Source organism: Eptesicus fuscus, chromosome 13 (assembly GCF_027574615.1).
Source record: "Eptesicus fuscus isolate TK198812 chromosome 13, DD_ASM_mEF_20220401, whole genome shotgun sequence".
In the NCBI taxonomy this organism is placed as follows: Eukaryota; Metazoa; Chordata; class Mammalia; order Chiroptera; family Vespertilionidae; genus Eptesicus; species Eptesicus fuscus.
Window position 1 is genome coordinate 49,988,589 of NC_072485.1, and position 25,899 is coordinate 50,014,487.

General features: G+C 41.5%; 1 protein-coding gene across 5 annotated transcripts in view; it reads left to right on the top strand.

Annotated features, from left to right (window-relative positions):
- The window catches only part of TEAD1 (TEA domain transcription factor 1), a 253,571-nt gene that overhangs the window by 73,694 nt on the left and 153,978 nt on the right, over nt 1–25,899 (top strand). For 3 of the 5 annotated variants that reach the window (XM_028159825.2, XM_008151018.3, XM_054724607.1), the window contains exon 2: nt 6,508–6,763. In XM_028159825.2, the coding sequence (XP_028015626.1) occupies nt 6,607–6,763 (157 nt within the window). In that variant the 5' untranslated portion in view covers nt 6,508–6,606. Of the gene's footprint in view, nt 1–6,507; nt 6,764–25,899 lie in introns of those variants that run through there. The other 2 variants (XM_054724605.1, XM_054724606.1) reach the window with 2 other exon arrangements.

Here is a 25,899-nt window from a genome sequence, read left to right on the forward strand (position 1 = left end):
GATCCTGTTGATAGGGGAGTGATTTTTGAAAATGAGAAGGAGTAATTATCCACTCCTTCCTGCTGAAATTAGAGGGAACCTGTTGACAATTGGAGTATATGACACCCAGGTTCACTGGCTGATATTGGCTCCACAGCAGATGTGGCCTCAATTCTCAGTGTCAGCATTCCCTAAAAGATCTGCTCTCTCTCTCATTGACAGTGACTTACATTCTGTAGTTCTATCTCTCTGGAGGCTGCCTTCAATATCCAGGCTGCTGATCCTCGTATTTCTCAAGCCACTTGTTAGCAAGTTTGGCTAGTGTCTGACATGGTAGGAAAATAATAACCTGCCCCATTTTACATATGCAAAAGCGATTAACCATCATTAGTGCCTGACATTCCTCCCGGCTACCCAGGGAGGTGAGTCAGTATCATCACTATTCATTAGGAATTAATTAGACTGTGCTTGATGGTGTCAGTCATGGACAAAGCTGAAAGCTCAGCACTGCCTACATTCCTCCTTTTGAAATCCAGCCCACAGCTAGTGAGCAAGTAGTGTGAGTCTGATGTTCCCATGGGATGAGCATTCTCTCTGGAGAAATGACTCTTAAATTTAAAATCTGTTAGTGTATGACTTTGGTCAACCTCTGGACCTCATAAGGTGGGGATAATACCCAACAAGGGTAGTGCAATGATTAACTAAGAACCTCTAGGTGAAAGCTTTAGACATTGTGCTTGAAACCTGGCTCATTGGGAGCAGGATGAATTTGGATTTCAGGTACCAGTTCACTTTGGAAGTAAAGTTCCTTCATTCCTAGTCTTTTTGTTGGAGGTCAGCTTTCCTATTATGAGAAAAACTTGTGCTTTCACCAAGATCACAGTGAACTTCAAACCATCAAATGCTTGGTCGAGTGTCTCCTACAAATATCATTCCAACCATGTGATTCTCTTTCTTTAAACCCTAAAGTGGCCTCCACTCGTGCCTGCTTTCACTGTGTTCGGAGTGCTTAGAAATCTTTTTTCTCAGCTTTGCTCTCATTGCAACTCCCTGTATGTTGCCTTTTTCACTCACCTACTCTATCAGATTTGCTTTGCTACCTTTTTTTAAAAATCATTATTTTATTTTTACCTTTTTGAATTTCTTTTTTGGCCACCTCTTTAGTTTCTGGTCTTTATACCCTCAGCAGTTTGCCTCCCTTATGGCTTTTCTTAAAGCTGCCATTTTTACTGGTGGTCAAAGGAAAGGGAAAGCAAAGATAAAATATTGTATCTCCAAACTTACCATTCCACTCAAAACATTTGTGTTAGAAGAAGCTTACCTGCTAGAAGACCCAAACCATATTTGTCCCTTTAACACGGACTATTGGTTGTCAGTAATCATGATTAATAAAGAAGAAATTGGCTCAAACAGCCAACACTTAGTTATCCAAACTGTGTTAGACTTAGTCTGTCTTCCTAATTTGGAGATTTCCTTTGGGCTCCTACTACTCATAAGAACCTTGGCCATGGTCAGGGTGAAGCTTGATGATAAGTTTAGTCATGTTGTCAAAGAATGTTCATGTCATCTGGTTGTTGGTTTGTTCCTTCTTTCTTTTTTTGGAATATTTATTATGCCAGGTGCTGTGCTAGCACTGCGGATACTGTGGTGACTTGAACAGTCCCTGCCCTCAGGGACACTGGAGTGTGAATGGGTGGGGGGCAATAATAAGCCAGCATACTGAGTTCTGTTAGTTGAGTCTATGGAACCACAAGGGGATGAATGACTAAATTGGCCTCCTTCAGTGTTAATGATGGAAACTGAGACACTCAGGGGCTATAAGTACCACATGGTCCTGGATTACTCAAATAGAGACAGAGTCCTAATTCCTAGTCCAGTTCCTTTCCTTTGCCTCAGACATGGGCTAAAACAAGTATATGATTTTTTGTGTGACCTTCATGTTCAGTGGCATTTCATGAATCATGAGAGTTAGTTAAAACTAACCCTTTTATTTAAAAGCTCTTAAATCACCCACAAGTGGGTGAGATGCTTGCATTATGAGGGATCCACAGGAATTAACATGGAGCAGCAGATTCCTGGATCCTATGTCATATCCTTTGTTCATAAGTTCCGTGAATAGAGTTGGTGTCAGAAGCACCTGTATTTGACTCTCTCACCCCTTCTGTCCTCAGCTCTTAAGTTAAAATGTGGATTGGTCAAATATACATATGATGTCATTCAGTTGTACTCGTGTTGCTCTTCTTAGAGTGCCAATGGGTAGTTGTAAAATAATGATCCATTTAGGAAGTGTGGCTGTTGGGCCTGTTAACAGTTCTTTGTGGAGTTTATTATGGTGTGGCTAGGAAGAGTTTCAGAAAAAGAGGAACTTCTAGAAAAGTGTTAATGATGGAAACTGAGGCACATAGGGGCTACATGATATATAGTAGATTTTCAGCAACAAAAGTTCCCTTCTTTCTTTCCTTTTAGGCATTCATTTAGGTCTGGGATTGTTCCCTTGAACCAAACTTCCCAGAAAAATATGAAAATTATTGAACCTGTGAATATAAGTGTAGGTTTATATAAGTATTAGAAATAAAATGGTTTGTTAAAAATTTAAATTTTTTATTTAGTAATCTAAAGGTCCTTTGTAACTTTATTTCCCAAAGGGGACCATTAGGAGAGCACCTTTATTTCTTCACCATCCCATTATCAGTAGGTATTTGGCCACTACAAGACACATACCACTGTCTAGAGATAATGGACTTGAAAACAAATGAACATCTGGTCATGGTTTTACAGATGACAGAGCAACTTCACTCATTATCTTTAAATCTTTATGACAACCCTGTCAGATAGAGTCCCTCCACCCTTTAATGATTTTCCTATGTTGGGGTTGTATTTATGATCTCCATTTTACAAATAAAATCTGAGATTCTGAGAGATTAACTACTTCGGTCTGGACTGCATGGCCAGTGTGTGAGCCAGGTTTGGAGTCCAGATTAGTTTGAGCTTGAATATCATTCCCCCACCCCCCACCCCCAATTCTATGTTGTTCTTTATTTACTGAATTGTGTGAAAGTTAACTCCCTTGCTCAAAGGAGGGATGAGGAGGTGGACATCAGCTCTACAGGCACAGATATTCTATGCATAATTTACTTGATTAGATCTTATTATTTGTAATAAGCAGGTGCTTCTTGCTGTGTATGTGGAAACCAGGTAGATTGGGTGGTACTTAACCAATGCCACACATTTTTAGGACACTCCTAATGTGTGGCTGATACTCTGAGCCACTAGATACAAGGACAGTTTCCAGAATGAGGTGGATTTTGAGCTGGTCTGGAAGGGACCTGAGGGATAGAATGCCAGAATGGTTATTTCAGTATCCAGTACGGGGAGCTTTTCTCAGCCAGCCCCAGTCTTGTGATTGGAAACTCTCTGCCCATACAGGGCCTCATCTTACAATTGGGTTGTAAAACCAAGGGCCTGTATAACTCTGTGGATTATGTATCTGGTAGCTTCTGGGGTTTGTGTCCTGGCCCTTGTCCAGAGTAGGTAATTCCATCCTGCTGAGCTCCAGTTGACCAAATTGCAAGGGCCTGGACACAGAGTTCTTCCCTTTGCAGTAAATGAATAAAAACATGCGAGCATTTAGAACAGTGCCTGTGTTTACTAAGTGGATGGATCAATTAATGCTAATACTGCATTCCCCAAACATCCAAGGGCGTGACTCCCAGCTTTAGAGGTAACTTCAAGGGATTGTCTACAAGTCCCTGTCTTTAAGGCAGCCAGCCCACCCCTTTTTGAACAGCTCAACTAGCAGGAACTTTTTTCTCATGTTTGAGCTGGAATCATCTTAGAACTTCCACAGAATGGGTCAGCACCCTCTCCATGTGACAGCCAGCTCTTCAGAGGATGTTCAGTGTCTAAGAACACTAAGCTTGCAATTATGATTCAATAAAATCTTACCAGCTTTGAGCCATGTAGGCTAAAATAATGGGATTTATAAATAAACTCCTGTCTTTAGCTCCTAAACCAGTTGCACTAGAGAAGGGAATTCAGGAATAGCACTTGGAGTGTGGGAGCCTAGCGGTTTTGTGGATCCTAGTCAATCTCTGAGCATCATTTATTGAGGGCCATGGACAAACTGGGATGCGTTCATGAGGGCTGAGCCAGGTATTATGTGAATTATGTCTAGTCTAGGACATAATAGGGCTGCTCCTGTTACATATAAATGGGTGTTTGGGTGGGAGATTTGCTTCTGCAAGGGATGGGTTAGTATAGAAGTTAACCTGTACATGGGTTTTAGCCTAGTAGATGGAAGAATTTCAACATGTCAGTGTGGAGGTAGTGGGTTCCTTGTCATTGGTGATGTTCATGTGTAAATTATATGACCAGTTGAGAAGTGTTAGAGGGGACTGCAAGCATTGGATTAGGGCAGTGTTGGGGAGTTTGGTCTGAAGACTCTGAGGCTCTCAGTTACATGGTGATGCTCTTTTTAGGCAAGTAAAGTTCCCCAGTTCATTTGCTGGCCCTCACTGTCCTGGATTCTGTCCCTCTACCATAGTGGTTGCATGCTGAATACATTACTGTTTATCTTAAAATGTGGCTCTCTGAGCTGCCCAAAGCTCAAAGACTAGCCTGTGTTTTTGTATGTCTATTTTTTTGTTTTGGGGGTGGTGGGGGTGGGTGGGTGGGAGTTAGGCGGAGAGGGAGACAAACGGATTAACCACTGCTCAAAGCATTCACTCGTATTCTCATAATTTCTCCAATAAACTGCTTTGGAGCTAGAACAGACTCTAGGGGAGCATACAGCTCAGTTTGAATTTTATAAGACTCTTAGATTCCAACAAAAAAATGTAATAATTTGAGAATTCAAAAGGCCCACACTGCAGGCATTACAGAGTTCATCTGGGGGTTAATCACAAAACCCTTTCTTGTGGCATAATTTATACCTCAACATTTGGCAGTTTTTAAAGTCCGGTGCCAATGTACACGTGTTGGTAAGAAGTAGTAAATATTTTGCTGACAAGTTCTTTGAATGATGGATCTGTGGCAGCATTTAAAGGCAGACAACCTGGGGGTTTCTTTTATCCAGGTGCTGCCAAATCTCAAAAGCTGTCAGGGTACCAAGCCAAAATCACCCACTAGTTATACCATTAATTGTGTAATGTTCATGTGCCTCAGAGTTTCTGCACCTGGGCTCTGTTGATATACACTGGTGGGGGAGGGCAGAGGAAAGGGATACAACCAGGAGAAGAAAGAAAGAAGACAGGCTGCTCGCTCCCAGGTAACTGCCCTGGAGCACAGAGCAGTCCCTGGTGCCTGGTGGGGCCAGCACCTGCTCCCCTCCTGGCTGCCTCTGTTGTAATGTTGCGTGGACTTGATGGGGACAGAAGGCAGGGAATGGTGGGGCCCACTAAGCTCTCTCTACTGTGACCCTGCCATCTCCCTTCTTCGATCAGTTGCCAGGAACAATTCTCCCCTTTCGGGGGAAGCCTTTGAATTAATGATCTGATGCCTTTTCAACAAAGGAATATTGATATGTTAGTGTGTGGACAGCAGGGGGTACTGGATTAGATCATTTTCACATGGGTGTTTGTGCCAGTTTGACATTCGTGTGGAAAGCTTATCCCTTTAAGACCATAGGTTTCATGCATACTTTAAGGAGAATAAACCTTTGAGAAAGATTTCTTTGGTTCTGTAACCTTCAGTGCTTACAGAGAAAGAAATGAAAGTCTCCCCCACAGTTTTCTTATGATCAGGAATGCCAAATAGGCTACCGAAGTGCCCATGTAGGTGTAAACCATTTCTTTCTGTAAATGTGCTGGCCTCTTGTAGCTGTTGCAGGGAAGGCAGGAATGGGGACAACTTGGTCCCTGCTTCAAGGTTACAATCTAGAAGCTGACAGTGGCAACGTGACCTGACTGTTCAGGCTCAATGTCCCGCAGAGAAATGCTATAGACTGGCAGGTCCAAGTCAGCTATCATAGTAGAGTGAGTTTTGTGATAACAAAATAATCTCCTTCCTTCCTTCTACCCTGCCACCATCTCGCATCTGGGTGATCTCAGTGACAAATACTGGGATGATTTAATTAACATTTCAGAGTGACCATGTCGATGGCCACAGTGAGGTAGACATCTTTTGTTTTACCTTATTTTCTTTTAAATAAAATTGTTCTGCTATGGAGATTCCATTATTATTGAACAGAGTGCGCCTGGTAGATAGTAGGCACTTAGTAAATGGTTTTGCATGGTTCTCTGTGAACTTTTGCGACTTAAGTCGACTTAAGTGAGTACTATTCTTGGATGAAAACTTTCTCTCATCTGCGAAGATTATACAGCTGCTGTCCACCATTATGTTTCTGTATTGAGTGCCTAACATGAATACATAAAGAAAAAAATTCACTTGGGTCTCAAAATTCCATATTCTCTGCTAGCAGTTATTCTCAAGCAGATCTGCCAACTGAAGAATGTGCAATGAAACTAGCAAAGAGCAGTATATTGGTGGTTACCTCATCCTTATCACACTATATTTTCATTTCTTTATTAGGTTTATTTTCTTGAAAAGGCTCCAGGCTTCGGCTTGGAAAACCCAACCGCCAAAATTGAGCCCAGCAGCTGGAGCGGCAGCGAGAGCCCTGCCGAAAACATGGAAAGGATGAGTGACTCCGCAGATAAGCCAATTGACAACGATGCGGAAGGGGTCTGGAGTCCTGACATTGAGCAGAGCTTTCAGGAAGCCTTGGCTATCTATCCACCCTGTGGGAGGAGGAAAATCATCTTATCAGACGAAGGCAAGATGTATGGTAAGTGGTCTGGAATGCCTCTTTGAAACGCTGCAACCTGCTTTTGTATTGAAGGGTCATTGTAGCTAGCCTTCTACTTAGATCTGTTCATTATGTTGTGTTGAATGATCTTGGCAGAATTTTAGTTGGCCATCCAAGGGACTAAATCTCAACTAAAGAGGAGAATCAGTAAAGGACAGTTGGGAAATCATTCCCTCGGGGTTTCTTCTCCCTCTCCATGCTCAGTGACATTATATCAAAAGCTCTCTAGGTCCAGGTGGAACATAGATAGATGCAATGGCATTTGAGACACCAGTGTGGGGACTCCTTCTTCAGAACGCATGACTAATGGAAGAAAGTGCAGCCGCTTACCTACAGATAACTGAAATAGGGGTCTGCTGATGCCATATAGCTTAATTTTTTTTTCCAGGAAGAGCTAGCAATCTAGATGTTTATATAGGAAAACTCATTTTGAAAAGTCAGCACTTTTTTCTTTTTAACATAACCCTGTATAGACTAGATAAAATATGTGTATGGTTTAATCAGACCACCTGTTTGCAGCTTCATTGTCGGTTTGCAGTTGAATGGCAGATAGGGCATTAACCCCTCTCTCCCCAGGCTATTCTCACCCATCTCCCCTTCTATAAGGGATGCCAGGCAGTGTGTTCTGAAGGAAACCCCATGAGTGTCCAAGAGGACAAGACTGGTTGACCAGATGGCTTAGGATACCAAACTCCAGAGCTTGCCTGCTAGGGTTGGGCATTCCCCAGTCCTTCTGTTAATGCTTTTTTGGCTGCTTACCTTTTGGGAAGCAGATGGCAGGTGGTCGCTTGTATATTCTACTTGTCTAATTGAGCACATTGAGTTGACAGAGTTTGCACTATAGCTGAGTCTAAAGAGATGCAAACAAATAACCTAAACTCCAAGAGAACTGGCTTAGCAACCTACCTGAGGTTAACTTACCACAAGAGTGATTTATTTCTAAATAATTTGAAAGCTTTTCATAATAGGCTGTTGTACCTTTAATACTGTGCCTCCTCTATCAGGAGCCATAGGAGGCTGCAACTCAAACTAGCACACACTGCTGAGGAGAAAGCAGATGGTAGTGCAGCTGCCACCAGCTGTGCCCCCACTCCGCCCTCCCCGTCTCCAACTTGGATGATGTAATGGAAACAAGGAAAATTTTGCTTTCTGCAACACTGGAGTCTCTAAGCCTGTTGTTCTCTCTCTCTCTCTCTCTCTCTCTCTCTCACTCTCTCTCTCTCTCTCACACACACACACACACACACACACACGTGGAGGGTAGGAATGGGAGAACCCAAACCTTCAGAATTCGTTTTATGCTCTCATGTAATCCTTTGTAGCAGCGAAGCTTCATTGGGTCTGCTGAAATGGACCCAGGATGAAACATCACAGTTGCTGTGGTAGAAAGTTTCAGGGCCTTTGATTTTCTGTGTATTTGTATCTTTCCTGATCTATTCGTCCTAGGCCTGGCTGTTTGTTTTCAGGGTCTTGTCTTCATACCTAAAAATGAAACCTCCCCATTTTAAAGGCAGAGAAAAGCACTTTAATCTTCGAGCCTTCTTTGAAACTGATTTTATTATGGGTAGTGAAGGTGGTTTCAGGCTACTTTACCTTATACAACTCCCATTTGTTTACCCAGAAATTGCTGTAACCTAAAATATTGGCCTACTATTGGAAATCCTGGTGGGGAATAATGACAGCCCTTTATTTGTCACAGGGAATACTGGGAAAGGCACTGTCCCTTTAGGTTTCAGGGCTGAGGACATAATTCAAAGCAAAAGTTTATCTTTTCAACTTCAATTTTGTTTTCTCCATTTGAGTGCATTTTTTAGGTACCAGCCATGGTATATTTAACCATTTTGCTGATAACCTCATCATAAATATACTTTTTGTGTGTGAAAATAATGGTATAAGAGCACTTGTTGGTAATTGGATGTCAGGGGCAGCTGGTTAGGAAGTAGAATGGTGAGACGTTTTGGATTTGAGTCATCTACCGACAGTGAACTCAAACAAGCCTACCTTTGGTCTGTGTCTCGGTTTTTCTCACCTGTAAAAAAAAAAAAGAGGGTAAAGTAGATGATGTCTATGGGTCCTTGGTACTTTGTGCCATTTTGTGATACTGTGATTTTGTGACTTGTACCTCATTCAGTTCATTGAAAAACAAGGTGCTAGTTGTGGGAACACATCTTTAATACCCATGGTCATCAGATTCTGAAGGCTTCTTGAGAGCACATGCTCTGTGTGGACAGTACCCTCTCCTCCTCCCCCACCCACACACGCACAAATCAGCCTTATGTTTATTGACTTCGTTGGTGACCAACCTGACTTAAAAATGGGTCATCTTTTTGAGCGAGCAGCGTTAGGGTTGTGTGTCCTGATATGGGGGTGCAGGAGATACATTTGCTGCAGTGGTCCTGAAGTCACTGCATTCCATGCATCTGCCTTGGAGAGAAAGCATCCACTCTGAACTTCCTCTCGGCACGGAGAAGCTTTGCTTCTACTGCTACTTTGGAAGGAAATATGATATTTAGGCAGGCGATGGGAGATGGAGCCTGGACCCCTTAAGAGGGGCTGCTCCAGGTGCCCTGGAACTGCCTGTGACCTGCTCATGACTTTGAGGACGAGAAAAGGTTGAGTTGGGAGCCTCCACAGTGAGGCCCCAGCCACTTGGGGATTGAGTCATGTGAGCACTGTGGGCCAGAGCTACTGTTCCTTGGCTAGCGGCCTGTTCCCCATCTTACCATAAGTGAATCAGGACACAAACCAGACCAGGAGTCGAGGTTTCTTAAGGCCCAGAGTGCATAGTTTCTCTCTTAAGCATTTTGTAAATGAAAACATTGAAAGCATTTTGGATTCCATGGAGTAAAATCAAAATAATTTAATGCCTTTTAGTGGAATACCAAGTGTTTTTGACTTGAGGGGGTTATTCTGATATTTCTGAGCATTTATAGAGTGCATTGTGATGTCACTAATCCAGAGCCATGGGAGAAGCAAGGTCAAGTGCAGCACTGATTTATTTTGGTAATGAAATTTCCTCTGTGGTTGGCAGTAGGGCAAATGCAATCTTATAGACGGGAAGAACCGAAAGCTCTCTTTATGAGGAGGTTTGGGCCATCAAAAGGCTGACTTCCTTCTCTGCTCCCTCGTCTGTGGGGAAGCTGAGTCTTTATATGGTTGGTCCTCATGTGGACAGATTACTTCTGTCTTGGGCACCCTATGTGTAGACAGTTGTAATTAGGGATAATTAGGAAGAGGATGCATACTCATTCTCATTTTTTCTCTGTTTTCCTTTCCTTTCTAGTTTTACTTCTTTTAATTTTTATTGAATTTATTGGGGGTGACAGTGGTTAATAAAATTATATAGGTTTCAAGTGTACAATTCTGTAACACATCATCTGTAAATTGTGTTGTGTGTTCACCACCCCAAGTGAAGTCTCCTTCTGTCACCATTTATCTCCCCCTTTACCTCTTTCTATTTTGTCCCACCCCCCTTTCCCTCTGGTAATCACCATACTGTTGTTTGTGTCTATGAGGGTTTTTGTTTTGTTTTTGTTTTGTTTGTTTTTTTGCTTAATCCCTTCACCTGTTTCATCCAGCCCCCTCCCCCCCTACCCCTCTCCTCTCTGACAGCTGTCAGCCTATTCTCTGTACCTATGAGTCTATTTTGTTTGTTTATTAATTTTGTTCATTATATTCCACATATAAGTGAAATCATATGAGATTTGTCTTTCTCTGACTGGTTTATTTCCCTTAGCATAACACTCTCCAGATCCATCCATGCTGTCACAGAAGATAAGGTTCCCTTCTTTTTATGGCTGCGTAGTATTCCATTGTGCAAATTATCACAAAAAAATTTTTAAACATGTTTTTATTGATTTTTAGAGAAAGAGGAAGGGAGAGGAATAGATAAATGAAAACATTAATGAGAGAGAAACATCATCAAGTGGCTGCCTCCTGCACACCCCCCATTGGGGATTGGGCACACAACCCAGGCATGTGTCCTGACCGGAAATCGAATTGGTGACCTTTTGGTTCATGGGTCGATGCTCAACCACTGAGCCACACTGGCATGGCTACCACAATTTTTTTAAAAAAATTTTTTTATTGATTTTTTACAGAGAGGAAGGAAGAGGGATAGAGAGTTAGAAACATCGATGAGAGAGAAACATCGATCAGCCGCCTCTGGCACACCCCCTACTGGGGATGTGCCTGCAACCAAGGTACATGCCCTTGACAGGAATCGAACCTGGGACCCTTCAGTCCGCAGGCCGACGCTCTATCCACCAAGCCAAACCGGTTTCGGCATTACTACCACAATTTTTTTATTCACTCATCTACTGATGGACACTTGGACTAGTTCCAAATTTTGGCTATTGTAAATAATGCTGCAGTGAACATAGGGGTGCATATAAGTTTTGAATTAGTGTTTCAGGTTACTTCAGATTTATTTCCAGAAGTGGGATCCCTGGGTCATAAGGCAGTTCCATTTTTAATTTTTTTAGGAACCTACATACTGTTTCCCACAGTGGCTGCACCAGGAATGCCTGTGGCAACTGAAAACCCTGGTCTAGTTATGTAGTCACATATCTCCCATCATCAAACCATGGTAGGGACAGGAGATAGCATTCATTGATTGCTTGCTTTAGAGAAGGAAAAGTGTAGCACTTCAAATCTTGGACTTTGAAATTGATATGAATCCTGGCCCTGCCATTTGCTGATATCAGATGTTGGGCAAATTGCTTTTCTTTTGTGTGCCTCCATTTCCTCCATTGCAAAAGGGGTTTAAATAGAGCCTATTTCAATGGATCATTATAAGAATTAAGACTAATTGTGATATAGGACCTCCCCTACCACATTTGAGCAGTGTCTGGTATACAGTAAGAGCTATGTAAGTATTTATGAACTAAAAACCAGAAGTGTTCTCTGCCATGGACTGGATTAAAGGCTTTACATATAATTTCCATCTATTGCTCCCAACAACATTTCGAGGTGGGTGTTATGATACCCACTTTGTAGATGAGGAAGCTGAGGCTAAGATGGGTAAAGTGGCTTGCAGATTACCAGCATAAATGGTAGAGCTGGAAAGGTGCAAATCCAGGCCTGTCTGACTCTGAAACCTGGGCTCTTTCCACTGTGCTTTCATCCTTCCTTAGTGGAGGTCATTAAACATTAATTCAGCAAGTAAATATTGAGCGCCGCCTACATTTCAGCCCAGTGCTAGGGATTGTCAACTGGACAGACATGGTTCCTGCCCTCAGGGAGCCATCACAAGTTCATTTGCAGGAAACACTGACCCGAGGTCAGGGCTGTGTGCCAGAGCTTTCTGAGAAGTCTGAGGGCCCTTTGAAGCTGGTCACCTTCTACTTAGCCTTTTGCAGCCTATTCTTGGCCACTGATGTCCAAGGCACCTGGCCCAATGCTGGCAGGAAGAATGCTTCTCAACTAACACAGCAGGAGGATCCTAGATCACAAGGCTGGCCCTGATGGTGGCCAGGAAGCTGTCTGGAAGATGCTGGTGCCTTAGGATCCTGCTGGCAGCCTGGGCAGAATGATGGCTGGCCAGTGACTTTCTCTTTTTTCTTAGTGGGTGTCTTTAGGGTCCTTGCTTAGCACAGCTCCAGGGATGCCCCCTTTCTTGCTGGGATTCCAGGCCTAATGGTGAGCCCTAGAGAGCTGAGGTGCGAGGACTAGAGAAGGTGAGGAGGAAGGCATCTTTGGGCCAGCCTTCCCCAATTGCTGCCCTGAGACCAGCCAGCCAGGGAAGCACAGGAGTTCGAATTGCCCCTTTGCTTACTTCACACAAGCACAAGACAGATTAGGGAAGGGGGCCATTTTAGTGAAGTGATGGCAGAACAGACAAGGGACATCAGACTGTGTGCACACACAAGCAGGTGTGAAGTGTGCACTAATCAGTGTAGGCAAAGAGACAGACATCTGATCTGGAGAACTGGTCAAGGAAATGCAGGTTGTCCCTTTGTAAGACAGTGGGCTATCATGACGTAGCTTTGAGGACCAGGAAGGTGGTCTATGTCTGTGGAGGGCCTAGAGGCCCTGATGTGGAAATGACTGTACCATCCGAGCCCTGTAGGATCTCCAGGCCTTAAAAGTGCCTGTTGGGGCCTGAGATGAAGTTGTTCTTTCCATTTCTCCATCCAAACATTATGTGGCATCTTTGATTTCCTCTCTTGGTCTGACCTGTGTTTCAGGGCATTATTTCAAATGAATTGGCCAAAAATATGAAGCACAAAGAACTGTACCCTTAGAACAGATTGGAACCTCCATAAGGCAGGGATCCCATCCTGCTGTCTTGTGGGACATAGAGAGTGTCAGTAATGTTTCTTGAATATATGAATACATGAACCATTGGCTAAAACAAAAGAAGGTGAATAAATAAGCCTCTATACCCCGGGGCCTCTACTGTTGAGGGAACTGGCTAGAAAGAAGAGGAAGAAAAAGAGAAAGATGTCTGTATATTAATGGTCTTTCCAGATTGGGGAGGAGGAAACCCTGGATTTTGCTATGTGTGTTGGAAAATGTTAGCTCAAGAAGCAGGGAAGATTTTTGCCCTAATAGGCACAATAGTAGAACAAGGGTTAATTCTGGAATCTTAGGCACAGATGATTAATGAGGGATTTTGAAATAGTTTGGTTCCTGTGAGAAGAGCAAAGCCAATATCATCAGCATTTTGATTGGGAAGTTGAGTGTGTGGGGGCCATGCAGAGGTTTATACATAAGGTGTGAGCCCTTGTGCAATCCAGATTAAAAATAGCTAATTAGGATGGCTCAAGAATTGGTCATATGGGAGAAAGGAAAGGATGTTAAATTATTACCGAATTATGCTTTCCAACTGCTTTGCTGTGGCAGTGGGTGAGCTCTGGGACTGAAGAAGACATGGATTCATAAATCATTCATTGAGGGCCTGCACTGTGCTTTGACTGCAGTGGGGACAACAGATAAAAAATAATGAAAATAACTGACCTGTTTGACCAGTTATATGCGTTTTCTCTTTGCTTTAGAGTGTGATGTCTGTTTGTTCCTCATAACAACCCAATGACATAGATACTGTGATTATCCCCATTTTACAGCTAAGGAAACTGAGGTGCACCAAGGTCAAGTTACTTTCTCAAGGTCACACAGTAACTAAGTGGTGGAGCTGACATTTGAAACCAAGCCAGTCAGTACACTAAGTATAATATTGACATTTAAGGAAGTATATTCTGTACCAGAGATACACACATCTTAATGGTAGGGCAACTCAAAGTGAGATTATTTATGATTGGGGAATGCAAGAGCATGGACGAGAGACAAATATATCTGAGCTAACTTTGAATTGTAAAAGGCTACTAAGTGTTGTTTCTTTTCTTTTTTAAACTTACTTTGCATATAGACCTGTTTAAAATCTGTAGAAAGTTGCGGATCTTTTCTGCAGACAAATGTATATTTATGTATAGTTATAAAATTTTAGGTGATTTCTGGAGCCCAGATTCAGACTGGTTACTTTAGAAAGAGAGAGAAGGGAAAAGCATGCAAGCCTGAAGGAACAGCGTGATAAAGGCACAGAGTTCAAAAGGGCACAGCTCTGATGCTCTCAGAAATGAGGGTGTATGTGGAGGAGGAAGATAGATGAGCCTGGAAATGTGGGCTGCTACTGCATCCTGGAGGGCCTCGAATGCCTCCTCCTGGTGTTTGGTGCTCATTTGAGAACAAAGGGAAGGGAAGCCATTACTTTTTTTTTTTTAAGGAGACAGCTGTGACTCAGCCTGTGTTTTACAAAGCCAGCTCTGAAAGCGGGAAGACAAGTTAGATGGCTATTGCAATAGTTCAGTGGGAGAAGATGAGACCTAACCAGGGTACTGGCAGTGTTGGTGGGGGAAGTTTCAGAGATAGAGTCAGTAGGACTGGCTGACTGGATCTAGTTTGTGAAAGAGAAGGAGGAGTTGAAGATGATTTCAGGGTTCTGCTTCTGGGTAGTAGGGAGGATAGAGGGACTATTAAATGAAATGGGGAGTGGAGACAGGAGAAGCAGGTTTGTTGAGAGGAAAGGCGTGAAGAGTTGAGTTTTGTCATGTGCTTGAGGTACTGGGTCGCCATCCAGATGAAGATGACCTGTGAAAGTCGTAGTTTAGGGCTCACCATCAGAGAAGTGATCCCTGAAACTGTGAGAATGGGTGATGTGGCCTGCGAAGGATAGGCTCACAGTGTCTCCTGATAAAACTGGCATAGATTTTAAATGGAGTGTCTGTAACCCTGGGAGAGTAAAGAGACTGCCTTTTTAAGAAGAAGGAAGACACATCAGTGGTTCCCAAGCCTGACCATCATCAACAGAAGCTTTTGAGAAGCTTAAAAAAAAAAAAAGACAAAGCAGAATGGACACAAACAAATTTGAGTCAGACTCTCTGGGAGTATGTATGGTCTGGGAATCTCTATTTCTAAAAGCTCTGTGGGTAGTTTGGGCAATCCGCCCAGTTTGAGAGCCATTGGGCTAGAGCAGTGGTCGGCAAACCACGGCTCGCGAGCCACATGCGGCTCTTTGGCCCCTTGAGTGTTCTAACGCCACTTCTTCAAAATAGACATGCCCAGGCCGAAAACTTACTTCGCGCATGGGCCACGAAGTTTCAATCGCACTGTACATGCGCGCCCGCACGTGGTATTTTGTGGAAGAGCCACACTGAAGGGGCCAAAGAGCCGCATGTGGCTCGCGAGCCACGGTTTGCCGACCACTGGGCTAGAGTACAGCCTAGGTCCAAGAGAACAGGACCACATTTTTAGATTTAGAAACAAATGAGCAGAGTGTGAGACTAACATTTGAAGCAGTCTTTACAGGATTTGAATACAGAAAATGAACTACGTTATTCAGTGTATACCCCCTGTGTACCGAGAGGGAACATTATGATGCCCACTCTTTGGAGAGATTTGGCCACTCAGGGGAGGAGCCATGAGATGGTCATAAAAAGTTAAAGTAAGACTTATTTTAGAGCAGGGGAAATACTCGGCCATTTGGTTCGAAGGGAAGAAAATTTTATGAATTGAGGATATGATTGATGGAAGAAAACCCAGGAGAAACTTCAAAAGGAGTAAGGTATTGTGTGTGTGTGTGTGTGTGTGTGTGTGTGTGTTTATTCTGATGCATAATCATATGAGTAGAGGGTTCAGGGAGGGCCTAATGATTGCTTTCTTCAGATGAGGACTAATTATGTAGGCCGAGGTGGGTCGTGGGCTTTTGAAAAATAGAGTAAGCTTAGTAGAGATATTTTGGGGGAATGGACTATCCATGGATAGGGTGAGTAAAAGAATTTCTGAGCAGTGCACCAATCTTATTCACATTTCCCTGATTCTACTTGCACTCGTGAATATATGTGTGTGTGTGTGTGTGTGCGCGCGCGTGCGTGCACGCGTGTGTATGTGTGTGTGAAGTTCTAAACAATGATGTCTCATGTGTAGGTTCAGGTATCCACCACCACAGTGAGGATATATATAGAACAGTCCCAATATCACAAGATCCTAACCATACCCAGTCTATCCTATTCCCTCCCACCCCCACCTTTTCCTAACCCCTGGCAACCATTAATTGATGCTCTGTTTCTAAAGTGTCATTTAAAACATTTATAATAATAAAAGGACAATACACTAATTAGACCGGACATCCTTTCCAAACAAAGCTGCAGTGGGCGGGGGCCAAAGCCCTTGCACGTATTTCATGCATTGGGCCTCTAGTGTTATATAATGGTATTATGCAGTATGTAACCTTTTGGGATGGCTTTTTTCTTTCCATTCATCATAATTCCCTGAAGATTCATTCAGGTTGCTGCATATATCAATATTTTGTTCCTTTTTATTGTTGGGTGGTAGTCCACGATACACACATACACACACACACACACACACACACACACACACACACATACACACACACATACTCTGCAGTGTGTTTAACCATTTACCTGGGCAAATGGGCTGATTCCACTTTTTGGCCATAAAAATAAAGCTATTATGACCATTTATTTATAGACTTTGTGATAACATAACTTTTTATTTCTGTGGGATAAATGTCCAGGAGTGCAGTTGCTGGGTCATATCATAGTTGTGCCTTTAGTTTTTTATTAACTGCTCAACTGTTTTCCAGAGCAGCTGTACCATTCTATATTTTCACCTGTAATCTGGATTCTCTGCACCCTCATCAGCATTTGGTATTGTCACTGTTGTTTATTTTAGCCATTCTGATTGGTTTGTGGCGATATCTCATGTGGCTTTAATTTAAATTTCCTTAATGACTAATGATGCGGAACATCTTTTCATGTGCTTATTTGCTACCTATATATTCACTTCAGTGAAATGTCTGTTGGTGTCTTTTGTCTAATTTTCTAATTTTCTTTGTCTAACTTTTACTGTTGAACTTAGGGAGTTCTTTATTCTCACATATACAGTTTGCAGATATTTTCTCCTTGTCTGTTCCTTATATTTTCATCTTCACATGGGCTCGCATAGAGTAAAAGTTTTTAATTTTTATGTGAGATCCAATTGATTAATTTTCCCTTTTATGGATTGTACTTTTGGTGTCAGGTCTAAAAACTCATTGCCTAGTCCTAGATTCTGCAGATTTTCTCTTATGTTTTATTCTAAGAGATTCATAGTTTTCGTTTTTACATTTGAGCCTATGATCCATTTGGAATTAATTTTTGTTTAAGGTAGAGAGTGTAACTTTTGGGGGAGGGGAGCCCATTGGCATGGTTATGTGATATATATAATCAGAGGATTAGGGTTTGTTCATATTTTGACAGTTGTCAAGGCTTGGGACCTGAGGCCCTAAGTTGCTAGTGAGTGTATTGCTGCATCAGTCTAGGAGCGGAGAGGGACAAGGTGAAGCTGGAGGGGCTGGTAAGTCATGGTGTGTGTTGCTCAGAGTCTTTGCAGTGTTCGGAGTGGGCAGCAGGACAGGAGGTTGTGGTCATGCATGGGAGAGGCAGCAGCTGAGATTAGAGGTGGAGAGGTTTCAGGTGATGAGTTTCAAGGTGTGGCCACAAATATGGACAACTGATATGAACGTGGGCGATGGCTACTGGAGACGAGGAAGTAAAACACTGTGAGGCTCATCAGCATTGGGTTGATTAATCACTGATGTTGAAGTTCACCGTAGTCAAGTGTGAATTTATAAATAAACATACCAAAGTAACCAGATGTTTGGGGAATTTCTTTGTGGAGAATTTAACCCCATGGATGTGAACGGAAAGAATTAGGTATAAGTCAGTGGTCGGCAAACTCATTAGTCAACAGAGCCAAATATCAACAGTACAACGATTGAAATTTCTTTTGAGAGCCAAATTTTTTAAACATAAACTTCTTCTAATGCCACTTCTTCAAAATAGACTCGCCCAGGCCGTGGTATTTTATGGAAGAGCCACACTCAAGGGGCCAAAGAGCCGCATGTGGCTCACGAGCTGCAGTTTGCCGACCACGGGTATAAATGAATGGTATGGGCCTCGTGAAAAGCAGGTGGCAGGGATAGAAGGAACACTGGGTCACAAAACAATTCTAACATTCCCTACCTCCCAACTCCCAAATTCTTTGACTAGTCCAAAACTGCTATACCAATTTGGGAAGTATCTTTTGGCAGCCATGTAAACTCTGTGTGTGTAGCATGGAGTGAGGAAATCAACATATTTCTCCCCACCTCTCAGTAGTGTTGAGAGAAAATACTACAGTTATCTATGAGAAAATGCTTTGCACTGAATTCTAAAAAGAATGCTTTTGTGAGAGTAAGTCCTTTGGGGGCATGCCTGTTGGAAAGGCAGGGAAGACTATTTTGGAGTTGTCACTTAGGGGGAAGCTTCCCTGTCCCAAAGGGTGTTTGGTCAAGGGATAGATTGAACTGACCCCAACCCACACCCTTTCAGGGTTTCTGCCAAAGGAGGAGTTGGAGAGGGGAGATCCAGGGCCAACTTGTCTGAATCAGAGTCACAGATGATGATGGAGGGGACCTGTTGCCTGACAGAATCAGCTGGCCCCAGGACTGTGGCTCTCCCTGACATCCAAGGGGAGGAGGCAGTGGACAGACTCCAGTTCTCAGCAGCACAGCCCTGGATTCCAGCACCATCTCTCTGTTCTTTTCCTGCTGACTTCCACTTCCAGAGCTTCAGCTCCACGCTCCCTGGTAGCTGTGGTCTTGCATTTCACTTGAAGGCTTGTCTCTAATTTCTTCTTGTTATTTATTTGCATCCCATTGCATTGATAGTAAGCACTTAAAGTGGTCATTTTAATAATAATAATTGTAATAATTATTATGATGATAGTGTTCTGTTGACCTCTGCAGTAGAAGTGCTATCTTAGAGAACCTTCAACTTGATAAATTTAAATATATAGATGTATTGTGTGGTTAGGATCATAGAAAAAAATCTGAAGGAATTTACAACATTGACATAGTGGTTGCTGCAGGCATTGTAGGCAATTCATTCCTTTTCTGTTATATGTTTCTGTATTAATAAGAGTTTTTTTATAGTGAACATATGTTACTTTTGGAATTGGAGGGGAAAAGTTATATTATGTTTATTTTTTCCCTCTGATTCTGAGTAAGGAGTACTCATTAAAGAAAAATGTGGAAAATACCGAGACTTAGAAGCAAACCATATTGCCTGGGTTCACTTTGGTGTGTTCACCAGGGGTTTATGGGGGAGGGGAGCTGCCTCAGGGTCATGGGCAGGAGGGTGGTGTTGGGGAGGAGTCCATGCCAGCGAGCTCTCTTGTCCACGTATGGGTCGCCAGGGCAGCGATCTTGGGGGACAGGTGGTCAGAAAGTGCTGGGTCTGGGAAGCAGGACAGGGTGTTCTTATTATAGGTTTTAGGACATCGGTCGGGAGTTCAACAGGTGCCCTGGCCAGTTGGATCTGTCAGTCAGCTGTCCAGACTAACAGTGGCATTATTCATGTATTATGATAAAATGGGGATGGGAGAGAGAGAGAGAGAGGAAAGCATTGAAATCTATTCTTTCAACGTCCACATGCTCACAGCAAAGTGCCATACCAGAATTAACAGGGTTTAACATGCCACATCTCTGCTGAGCTAGTATTTGTCATTTAACTTGTACTTAAGAGGGTTGGGGGGCCTCTTTTTAAAAAATGTTGGTAGGTTTTTTTGATGTCCATGTTAATCTCTCTAACAGATTTCTGGTAAGATTCCTGCCATTGACTTTGGGCAGAGGTGGGTGGCTTTCAGTGTATGAATATAATCTGGAGATGTTATGGGTGTGCTATAAATTTTTGTTTGATTATAATTAATTTGGTTTATTTGCTTGATATTTACCTGCTATGCATACATTGCAGATTATTTGGTCTGCTCACCTTCTCTTCTCTCAAATGCTTCACTTCTAGGTAAATAATAAAATCAAGTTGGTTCTTCAAAGCCCACATGGCTGTTTCTTTAAAGCCTCTTTCTGTATCAGTATACTCCCTTCTCCTCCTTAGCCTTTTAGAGCACAGTCTGAAAGGTGTGACAATGAAACCTGCTGCCCAGGACATTTAGTTTATTTAAAAAATTTTTAAATTGAATTACAGCTTTTCTTCACAGCCAGTGAAATTGGTCATTAGCTGAAAATTTCCATAGACATTGTTCCTTTTGCAAAGGCCAGGAGAACTTTTAGGATACCTTAAAAGAAATGCTCTGGGGGAAATGTAATTGATCACCCCATAGCTTTGCAGCATCCGGGGTAATAGTTAACATATGTTAATAAGCTGAGTTGTGGGTTTCCTCCCCCAGCCATTTACAAAGGTCCTAATTACTCACTCCATGCCCGCCCTCTTCCCTGGGTCTGCCTCTGTGCTCTGTGATTTGCTTGCTATTGTGTTGAGACAGGCTTTGGCAACTGTCTCTTAGATGAATGGTTCTATTACAAACACAGTAGCTTCCATGACAGCTTAGAAAAGATTGTTGTTTATGACTGCTTTTATTGAGAGAGGTTTGGTGCACGTAAATGTCCTGATAAAGACATTTGTACCTGTACTAGTAAAAGTAGCCACAGCCTTAAACATATTTGATTGTGAAGAAGGTATCGGGGCTGATGACATGCCATATGTGAGGTATCGGATTGCATGTTTATTCAACTGTTACTGCAATCTCTGTACTCGGATGTGCCTTTGTATTTGCTGTCTCACAGCAACACACAGCATGCAGTGGCGATACGATCCTGATTATGAAAGATGCTATTTGGGTTACTTGGATAGTAAGCCACATGCATTAGGAAGCATTCTCTCAGTCCCCATGTGTCCTGAGACAACCATGAACAGTTGTTAGGTGAAGGGAATTGCCAGGTGGGATGACGACAAGCATTGGGATAAGAGCCGTTTGAGATGGCCAACTCTTTGTAATGCTTAGACTAACCAGGGCAGGCTTTGTGACAGGGAATCAAAATAATAATCTATAATAATAAAAGCGTAATATGCTAATTAGACCGGTCGACCTGACCTTCCGGACGAAGCCGGGTCCTGGGTGCCAGAGGGAAGCTGGTGCTGGCAGCCAGGGAAAGGAAGGCCTACTCTTCTTTTTTTTTTTAAATATATTTTATTGATTGTTTTACAGAGAGGAAGGGAGAGGGATAGAGAGTTAGAAACATCGCTGAGAGAGAAACATCAACCAGCTGCCTCCTGCACATACTAAGTAGATGTGCCCGCAACCAAGGTACATGCCCTTGACCGGAATCGAACCTGGGACCCTTCAGTCTTTAGGCCGACGCTTTATCCACTGAGCCAAACCGGTTAGGGTGGAAGGCCTACTCTTGCACAAATTTTGTGCATCAGGCCTCTAGTAATAATAATAATAATAATAATAATAATAATAAATCTTTATCCAGTTTTTACAGTATTTCAGGTACTTACTGTTCTAAACACTTAACATCAACTCATTTCAACCTTGTTCTAAATCTTATAAATAGCTGTTACTATTCCCATATCACAGATGAGAAAATGAAGGCCCAGAAAGGTTAAGTAAATTGCCCAGGGTCACACAACTAGTAATTTCTGGAGTCAGGATATGAACACCCATCATTTTGGCTTCAGCACCGGAGCTCTGAACCATTTTCCATTGCCTCTGCGTTATGACAGAACTGTAACCTGAAAGTCTCTAGACTCGATGTTCCTATGTTGCTGCCTAGCTAGTATAGGAGAGAGTTTTGGTTCCAAGTAAACAATGAAAAAGGGAAAATGGGCTTCCTTGGTGTCTGGGACACTCTTCACTCTGTCTTCTGCCTGGTAAACTCCTACTGGTCCTTCAAGACCCTGGGTAAAATACCCCTTTTCTCTGAAGCCTACCCTTATCTCCACAGGTAGAGTTAGTTGCTCTCTCTTTTGTGTTTCCATCACACATTTTTTAACCATCTGTCAAAATGCTCTTCAGACTCTTTAAATTTGTGTCTCTGTCCCCTTCGGAGGCAGTGCTGTGACTTTGGCATGTCTGTAGCTCAAGTCCTAGGCACAGTACCTGGCATACATTAGACCCTCAAAAAAAATGTATTAGTGGAAGTTGCTAGTGAGAATAATTCCATCTTTTATCTCTAGAAGGTGTTCTTGCCCATATTCTTATCATTGTTGTCACATTTATAACATACTAATAAAATGATGCAACAATTATAATTTTATATATAAGAAACTGAGGCACAGAGCTCAGTAAGTTTTTTATTAGGACATTTTATTTTGAGGAACCTCCTGGTGAAGCAGAACTTAGGGTAGAGCCAACAGCACCCCACTCCCATGTATATACTTTCTATTTTAGCCATATTGACCATGTGCCCAACACATGAATGAGAACAGTTTATTTTAGTTTAGAATTTTATGTCAGTATCACAGTGATTCTGCCCAAATGGGACATTCAGTGGCTATAAAGGATTGCTGAGCTCAATTTGGTTATTGTGGTGACTGAACTTACCATCCTCCCATCCCCGATTTGATAAGCTTATTTGAGATGTCTCTAAATGGTGTGTATGTATGCACATTACTTTTTTCAGGCTGACTCTGGGTTTAGTTTTAGCTATCTGAACATCTGATTATCCACCACTATTTATTCCAAAATGACATTGTTGATCCTGAATGATTCACTTCAGTGGAAAAATGCACTAAGTATTATTGTGGGGTTCAGAAGATGTTAAGTTAGGGAAGATCACCATTCCTTTATGACTGGGTCACAAAATCTGGTTAGTGTAGATTTAACCTGCTACTAATTTGTTTAGTGGCTGATTTATATGGTGGTTTATCAGTTAGCCTATAGGAGGAAGTTCATCATGATGATTAAGGGCATAAGGTCAGGAATGAGGGCTGTCTGGGTTTTAATCCTGACTCTGCCACTTGACTGTAAGTATAACCATGGGAAAGTTAATATTCCTTAATCTCCATTTTCTCATCTGATAAATGGGCCTAATATTAGTACCCGTCTCAAAAGTTGGATATGAGGATTGAATGAGATAATGCATTAAAATGCTTCACATGCCCAGCTCATTTTTTGAGAGCAGTATTATCCTGACAGCGAAGCCAGAAAAAAAATCACAAAAAAAACTATAGGCCAAAATCTCTTACAAATATAGATGCAAAATTCTCAACAATATACTCACAGGCCAGATCCTGCAACATATGAAAAGGATCACACGCTATGACCAAGTGGTATCTGTCCCAGGAATGCAAGGTTGGTTGAAAATCTGAAATTAATATAATATATCATATCAATAGAATTAAAGAAAAAAATCACATTCTCATCTCAGTAGATGTAGAAAAAGTATTTAACAAAATCCAGTGCTTCTTCATGATATAAACACTCAACAAACCAGGAATAGAAGAGAAGTTATCTGAAAAAGGTCACTTATGAAAAACGCACAGCTAACATTGTACTTAATAGTAAAAGACTGAATGCTTTCCTCCTAAGATCAGGAACAAGACAAGGATGTCTGCTTTCACTTTTTCTGTGCAACATTGTTTTGGAGGGTCTAGCCAGAGCAATTAGTCAAGAAAATGATACTTAAGGAATCTAGATTGGAAAGGAGGAAGTAAAACTATCTCTATTTGATCTTGTGTATAGGAAAAAAAACTATTCTATTTAATAATTAAGTAAATCATTCAGAATTGCAGCAAGGTTGTAGGATACAAGACCAGTGCACAAAAATCAATTGTATTTCTATATATTAACAGTGGACAATCTGAAAATGAAATTAAGAAAACAATTACATTTATAATAAGAATGAAAAAGAACAACATACTAAGAAATATATGTGACAAAAGAAATGTAAAACTTTTACTCCATGAACAATAATATTGTTGAATGAAATTTAAAAAGACCAAAATAAATTAAAAGGTATTTTATATTCTTGGATTAGAAAACTTAATATTGTTAATGCAGCAATAATTCCTAAATTGATTTACAAATGAATCATAATTCCTAGCAAAACCCCAGCTGACTTTTTTTATTTTTTATTTTTTTTTGTACAAGTTGACAAGCCAGTTCTAAAATTCATATGAAAATTTCAGGGACCCAAAATAGCCAAAAGAATCTTGAAAAAGAAGAACAAAGTTAGAGGACTCAACTCATACTTCCTGACTTCAAAACATACTACAAAGCTACAGAGTCTGAATCAAAATAGTGTGGAACTAGTGTAAAGTTAGACATATACATCAATGGAATAGAATCAAGAGTCTAGAAATAAAGCCTTAAACTTATAGTCAATTGATTTCCAACAAATGTGCCAAGATAATTCAGGGGGTGAGGGCGGCGTTATCTTTTCAACAAATGGTGCTGGGACTATTGGATATCCACATACAAAAAATGAGTTTGGGGACCCCTTTCTCACATACTATACCAGAATGAACTAAAAATGGATCATAGACATAAACGTAAGAGCTTAAATTATAAAACTCTAGAAGAAAGGAAGACGTCTTTCCAACTTTGGGTTAGGCCAGTGGTTGGCAAACTTCAGCTCGCGAGCCGCATGCTGCTCTTTGGCCCCTTGAGTGTGGCTCTTACACAAAATACCACGTGCGGGCGCACACGTACAGTGCAATTGAAACTTTGTGGCCCATGCGCAGAAGTCGGTTTCTGGTTCTCAAAAGAAATTTCAATCGTTGTACTGTTGATATTTGGCTGTGTTGACTAATGAGTTTGCCGACCACTGGGTTAGGCAAAGTCTTCTCGGCTATGACACTAAAAGCATAAGTAATGAAAGTAAAAATAGGTAAATCGATACTTTTTAAAAATCACAAACTTTTATGCTTCAAGGGATACCATCAAGAAAAGAAAAGAGAAACTGAAAGAAAAGAAAAAAGAAAAGAAAAGAAAAGGACAACCCAGAAAATAGGGAAAAAGTTTTTTCAAATCTTAAATTTGACTAGGGACTTATATCTAGAATATATAAAGAACTCTTAACAGGAAGACAAATAATCCAATTGAAAATTAAGCAAAGCATCTGAACAGACTTTATTTCAAAGAAGATATACAAGTGGCCAAATAAGCAAATGCTAAGATGCTCAGCATCATTAGGCATCAGGGAAATTCAAATTAAAGCTCCTTCATATCTGCTAGGATATGTAAAAAGACTGTTGTCAAAAAGATTGCCAATAGTAGCTATTGCTATGGATGTGGAGGAATGGGAATCCTCATAGGTTACTGGTGGGAATACAAAATGACACAGCCACGCAGGAAAACAATCTCGCAATTCCTCGAAAGATTCAACATAGAATTATCATAAGACCAGATCGTTCTACTCCTAGGTATAAAACAAAGAGAAATGAAAATAGATGTCTCTACAAAAACATGTACATCATTATTCATAGCAGCATTATTCATAATAGCCGAAAAGTGTAAGCACCCCAAGTGTCCATCAACTGATGCCTGCGTAAATAAAGTGTGGTATATTCATACAATAGATTATTATTATTTGGCATTAAAAAGGAATGAAGTACTAATACATACTATAACATGAGCAACTCTTGAAAACATTATACTAACTGAAAGAAGACAGTCATAAGACTACATATAGTAGGATTCCATCTATGTGAAATGTCCAGAATAAGCCAATCGGTAAAGACAGAAAATAGTTGAGTGGTAACTTACAACTGGAGGGTTTGAAAGAAATTGGAGAGTAACTGATAATGGTTATGGGGTTGGTTTTGTAT